Source organism: Bombina bombina, chromosome 12 (genome assembly GCF_027579735.1).
Source record: "Bombina bombina isolate aBomBom1 chromosome 12, aBomBom1.pri, whole genome shotgun sequence".
In the NCBI taxonomy this organism is placed as follows: Eukaryota; Metazoa; Chordata; class Amphibia; order Anura; family Bombinatoridae; genus Bombina; species Bombina bombina.
This window is the reverse complement of record NC_069510.1, coordinates 62,452,622-62,459,334: the sequence shown is the minus strand read 5'-3', so window position 1 is coordinate 62,459,334 and position 6,713 is coordinate 62,452,622. Positions and strand designations below refer to the sequence as shown.

At 34.9% G+C, this 6,713-nt stretch overlaps 1 protein-coding gene and 1 long non-coding RNA gene across 2 annotated transcripts in view; both read right to left on the bottom strand.

The window, feature by feature from the left end:
• Positions 1 to 528: 528 nt before the first annotated feature.
• LOC128643163 (uncharacterized) lies at positions 529 to 4,325 on the bottom strand. Its single transcript, XR_008399778.1, has 2 exons — positions 4,288 to 4,325; positions 529 to 4,194 (listed from the first exon to the last, which is right to left on the bottom strand). It is a non-coding gene; the product is annotated as an uncharacterized LOC128643163 (long non-coding RNA).
• A 2,061-nt stretch (positions 4,326 to 6,386) lies between these two features.
• Positions 6,387 to 6,713, bottom strand: part of LOC128643162 (myosin-1B-like) — a 65,027-nt gene continuing 64,700 nt past the window's right edge. The window contains exon 41 of the mRNA XM_053696134.1: positions 6,387 to 6,512. Within this exon, the coding sequence (XP_053552109.1) occupies positions 6,495 to 6,512 (18 nt within the window). The 3' untranslated portion in view covers positions 6,387 to 6,494. The remainder of the gene's footprint in view (positions 6,513 to 6,713) is intronic.

Sequence of the window (6,713 nt, the reverse complement as noted above, 5' to 3'; positions counted from 1 at the left end):
ACATTCACATCAAATAATGTAAAGGTTCGTTGTTAAATTTTGCATTTCTATTTTGTTTTTAAAGAAGGTATTTCAAAAAGGAATGCAGTTTTTCATTATAAAACCTACTGACCAGGTATATCATTTAACAACATTATATCAATTAAAGCCTAGGGGGCCGATTTAACAATGTGCGGGCGGACATGATCCGCTGTAGCAGATCATGTCCACCGCACATGGATAAATGCTGACAGCGTATGAAATGCTTGTGCAATGCCGCCTCCTCCATATTCGCGGCCAATTGGTCGCTAGCAGGGGCGGTCAATCAACCCGATCGCATCCAATCGGGCGTATTGCTGTCCACCGCCTCAGAGGCGGCGGAAGAGTTAAGGAGCAGCAGTCTTAAGACCGCTGCTTCTTAACTGCTGTACATTCGGGCCTTAATAACTTGGCCCCTAGGAATTATTTGTATATAAATTATCCAATACGTTTTTTCAAATAGAATAAATGCCATATTGTTATTAAAAGAACATAAAAGTCTCTACACGGTTATGCACATAAGATCCTTTAATGCATTTTAGTCTTTTATTATTGTACAAATGCTTTCATGTAACTGTGGGGGCGATTACACAACCTATAGTTTGATAATATTGGCATGTCAATGGCTGACAATTGGCTGTTTTCTATGTCGATACAATCACAATTAGCAATTTTCATTGTTTAGCAGCAGTAATTTTTTTCATTGTCATTTTGGTGAAAAATTGGCCTACAATGGTTTTCTGATCACAGTCTAAATTCTTGGCACTTAATGACACAATTACGATTTTCAAATTAAACAGCTAAGAGAACTTGATAAACCCCAAACAACACAAGTACCCCAAAACTGCCAAATGTAACATTGGTTTTGCACCACTGAAATTACCCCGCCATATTGGATGACATCAGAGAGCACAGTCATCCAAACAGATACAAACGCTACCGTTAAAGAAAAAATGAACATGAAGAACTTTTGCACTAATAAAAATTGGCAATCTCAATAACCCAACAAACATACATGTCTTCTATGCAGATAATTCCCCCTGTTCAAATCTCTTAAAGGGAAATTAAACCTATTTTTTTTTTAATGTTCACATAGAGCATGTGATTTTAAACCACTTACCAATGTACTTCTGTTATATAATTTTCTTCGTTCTCCTGCTATCCTTTGTTGAACAGAATACCTTGGTATGCTTAAGAGCAGCAAAGCACTACTTTTTATTTGTGTGTAGCCGTAAATTTTTATGCAGCCCTTGAGGCTTCTAAAATACAAATCTGTGGCCCCCATGTGTTAGAAAAGTGACCTTCACGGCATTAGAACATCGTAGGCCAGATTACAAGTGGAGCGCTAATTAACGCTTACGTTCAAGCGTTTACTGTGCTAATAAAGTTGTTGCAATGGATTCCTATGTAAAGGCACTTTCTGCCTGATTTTTGCTAACACATCTCCTAACTTTGACCCCTTATAACTTCTCCATGTCAAATTATTATTAAATACTTTTTATTAGCTAGTGTTAATATGAGTTTTACGGTACTGTACATTGTATTATTGATGTTTTTTTTTTTTACACTTTTTAGATGCTTTTTAGAAGCGGTGTTAACCAAAGTGCAAACCGCAATTGCAACTGCCCAATCACATTTACTTTTCACTTGTAATATGAGTAGAATTACAGTTGTGCCCGTAAAGGCTCATTTTAACCCCAACACCAGCGCATGTAATTTTGCGCTCCAACTCTAGCCCGAAATATTTGTTTCACACTCCAATACTTATTTTTATGAACCTTTAAACTTCATGAATAGTTTTTTCATTGCTCTATGGGGTAGATTTATTAGTCATTAGTCTATTATTAGTCAAGCGGACATGATTCGATGTAGCGAATCATGTCCGCTCGACCTCGCTAAATGCCGACAGCATACGCAGCTAGCATTTAACATTGCACAAGCATTTCTGGTGAAATACTTGTGCAATGCTGCCCCCTGATCACTGGCGGCCAATCAGCCACTAGCAGGGGCTGTCAATCATCCCGATCGGATCGGGGTGATTTCAATTTGCTACCTTAATTGTGGCGGACAAGTTAAAGGGATAGTATACCCAAATATTTTCTTTCATTATTCAGATAGAGCCGGCAATTTTAAGCAACTTTTTAATTTACTCCTATTATCAATTTTTCTTCGTTCTCTTGGTGCCCTATTACGGGTACTGAACCAAAAATAGGCTGGCTCCAAAGCTTTCATTCCTGCTTTTTCAAATAAAGATACCAAGAGAACGAAGAAAAAATGATAATAGGAGTAAATTAGAAAGTTGCTTAAAATTGCCTGCTTTATCTGAATCATGAAAGAAAATATTTGGGTTTACTATTCCTTTAAGGAGCAGCAGTCTTTTGACGGCTGCTTCTTAAAGGTACATAATACTCATATGCTAAATCACTTGAAACTGCTGCAGTATAACTGTAAAAAGCTGACAGGAAAATATCACCTGAGCATCTCTATGTAAAAAAAGAAGATATTAAACCTCACAATTTCCTCAGCTCAGCAGAGTAAGTTCTGTGTAAAAAAATATACTTTGCTGCCCAGCTGCAGGTAATTTTTTTTTTTTTTTAAATGAAGAAATGAACAGCAGGCAATCAGCATCAGCAGTGCTGAGGTCATGAACTCTTACTGTGATCTCATGAGATTTCACTTAACTCTCATGAGATTTCATAGTAAACTTCCTTAAACTGAATAGGGAAATAACATAAGTGCTCACTCCCTTAGCTGTCCCGGGACAGACATACTGATTTGTTGCTTAAAGTCCTTTGCAATGGGGTTTAAATACTTAGGAATTTTTGAGGTAAAATATCTCTCTTTTTTACATAGAGATGTTCAGGTGATATTTTCTAGTCAGCTTTTTACAGCTATGCTGCATCACTTTCAAGTGTTTAAACATTTGGGTATCATGACCCTTTAACTTCCGTTTCAGGCGAGTCAGAAACGATGGGGCTCCGAAGGAGCATCGACTGTTTAATAAATGGAACCCTATGTTTATTTTTTGTTATGAATTTGTTGTGTTCTTTGTTCCCCATGATATTTATTGTTTTACTCTGTACATATGCAGTGTGTTTTCTTAGTCCTCCTAGAAGCCTCCAAGGACATAAGAAATGTCACCTTTACTGAAATAGAGAGGTGGTATCATAGTACAGTACTGAGAAACATTAGCAAACACTCCGATATATGTAGGAGACCACTGTAAATAATTACACCCTTTAGGTCTTTTAATAGAAATAAGTGTTTTGAGGAACGGCTACATTCCTCACATGTGGTGGTGACAGCTGTATACTTTAGACTCTTCTGGCCGGCAGTAACTACGGCTTTGTAACTAAGCTTCTAGTCTTGCGTGCGGCGCTGACAGATTAGAGGTCGCACAGTCTCCTTCTCGTATAGCTAAGAAGGTGTGAGAGAGGATCTAGTTTCTCTCAAGTTTTTTCCATGTATGTCTTGGCATTCAGCACAGCTGTTTATGTCCTTAACTCTTAAATACTCAAGTTCACAAGACATTAAAGGGAAGTCCATAATTATCCACCAGTGCTATGTGATGTGGTCATTTACTATCTATTGCAGCCCAGAGTTCTTATGAATAGGACGTTTGATGAAAACTGTAATCTATGAGGAGCAGTTTTATATGAGTTGCACTTTCTTCTCCAAGCCTGGTTCTCCCTTCAATCTTTTTAAGGTTTCTTACTTGGATCGTCCTCCCTTTCTCTATGGATGTTCCTTTGTGTCTGACCTACTGTCCTCCCTTATTGTCTCTGGCTATCTCCCTTCTTCTCTATACTGTCCCTTATGCTTCATTCTCACTCCCCCCTTCTCTTCACCCCTTTTCTCAGTGGCTCTCCCTCCCTTCTTCTCTATTGCTTTCTATCTATAAGTCTATCTATCTATCTATCTATCTATCTATCTATCTATCTATCTATCTATTGTATCTATCTGTCTGTCTTTCTTTATGGATGTCTATCAATCTATCTGTAAGTACCAGTATCTATCTATCTATCTATCTATCTATCTATCTATCTATCTATCTATCTGTCTGTCTTTCTTTATGAATGTCTATCAATCTATCTGTAAGTAGCAGTATCTATCTATCTATCTATCTATCTATCTATCTATCTATCTATCTATCTATCTATCTATCTATCTATCTATCTATCTATCTATCTACTGTATCTATCTATCTATCTATCTATCTATCTATCTATCTATCTATCTATCTATCTATCTATCTATCTATCTATCTACTGTATCTATCTATCTATCTATCTATCTATCTATCTATCTATCTATCTATCTATCTATCTATCTATCTATCTACTGTATCTATCTGTCTGTCTTTCTTTATGGATGTCTATCAATCTATCTGTAAGTACCAGTATCTATCTATCTATCTATCTATCTATCTATCTATCTATCTTTCTAGCTATCATCTATCTTTCTTTATGTATTTTTATCAATCTATCTGTAACTACCAGTATCTATCTATCTATCTATCTATCTATCTATCTATCTATCTATCTATCTATCTATCTATCTATCTATCTATCTATCTATCTGTCTGTCTGTCTATCTATCTGTCTGTCTGACTTTCTTTCTTTCTGGATGTCTATCAATCTATCTGTAACTACCAGTATCTATCTATCTATCTATCTATCTATCTATCTATCTATCTATCTATCTATCTGTCTGTCTATCAATCTTTACGTAACTACCAGTATCTGTCTGTCTGCCTGTCTCTCTTTATGTATGTCTATCAATCTATCTGTAGCTATCAGTATCTGTCTGTCTCTCTTTATGTATGTCTATCAATCTATCTGTATCTACCAGTATCTATCTATCTATCTATCTATCTATCTATCTATCTATCTATCTTTATGTATTTCTATCAATCTATCTGTAATTAACAGTATCTATCTATCTATCTATCTATCTATCTATCTATCTATATATCTATCTGTCTGTCTCTATTTATGTATGTCTATCAATCTATCTGTAACTATCAGTATCAATCTATCTATCTATCTATCTGTATATCTATCGGTTTATATATATATATATATCTATGTCTATTTGTCTGTCTTTATGTATGTCTATCTATCAATGTATCTGTAACTACCTGTTACTTTCTATCTATCTATCTATCTATCTATCTATCTATCTATCTGAAAGTATATCAATCTGTCTGTAACTACCAGTTTATATCTATATTTATATCTTTTTATCAGTCTGTCTGTATCTACAAATCTATATCTATATTAATATCTGTGTGTCTGTCTGTTTATCTATCTATCAATATATTTGTCTATCCTCCTCAATAGTAAATTATGTAGCCCTTAAGTTTTGTTTACAAGCCATAGCCCCAGCTATAGTGATTTAGTTTTCTTCACATAACAGGTAAATTCCATATGGTTACTATCTTCATATATTCCCTTTAATTAGTGAACCTCAAGAGTAATTGACAGACCAGATTTTCATATTCTATGCTTACAGATAACTTAAATGGTAATATTAAACCCACATTTTTTTTCTTTCATGATTCAGATAGAGCATGTGATTTTAAGCAACTTTCTTATTTACACCTATTATCAATTTTTCTTTGTTCTCTTGGTATCTTTATTTGAAAAAGCAGGAATGTAAGCTTAGAAGCTGGTCCATTTTTGGTTCAGCACCCTGGATAGCCTTTGCGGATTGGTGGCTACATTTTTAAATCATGAAAGAAAAAATGTAAGTTTCATATTCCTTTAAAGGGATATTAAACACTTTGAGATGTTAATATAAAATGATTATTGGTATATGTAAAAAAAAGTCTGCAATATACTTTCATTATTAATTTTGTCCCCTTTTTCTGTAATTCCATTCTGAAATGGTGAGCTTTTCATTTCCTGTTAGAAATGGAAGTGCAGAACACTTTTATATTCCACACAGCCATTGGCTGCATACTCTAATGACCTATTTCTAACTGTCTCTAATTGGCTACAGCAGAGAAGGTAACCTAAGTTACAACATGGCAGCTCCCATTGTTTTATAGACACTAAAACTTTACACTTATTTTGTCAATATTTAAACAGCTAATGAAACTTTAAAAAATACATCTACATGTTATTCACAGACTAATCTTTTCTTTGAATGCATCATTCTATCTAACATTTATTTATTGTTTAATGTCCCTTTAATTACGTTCACTCATGCATAAGGAAATAGATTACAACATTCTTGTCTGTAGAAGGCCCTCAAGGACTGACATTGGACACCAATGGACTAACCCAGCTTTAATCTCATGGGCATCTGCATAATTAATAGTAACAGCTGCAATCATCAAAGCAAATATTCTAACAAAAAAAATATAATTTCTCAGTTTGCGATTTGCACTTTATTTTACACAGACACAATTTGAATTACATTAAGGAAGAAATCAGCATTCTGATGGCCTCTTATTTTTACCAGTGCAGGATTTACTCGGCCTCTCCTTTCTGCAAAGACAAAAAAAAAAATGCATTAGATTAGAATACGTGTGCTTTTCTCATGTTTATGGGTGAAATCAGTTGGGTGTCTTTAACTATCGATGCTGATATGTTATCAGTTTCCTTCTTTAGAAAGAACATACAATTTTAACCCCTTGAGTGCTAACGACGGCTCTGAGTCGTCGCAGAGTTTCCCACTCTGGTGCTAAC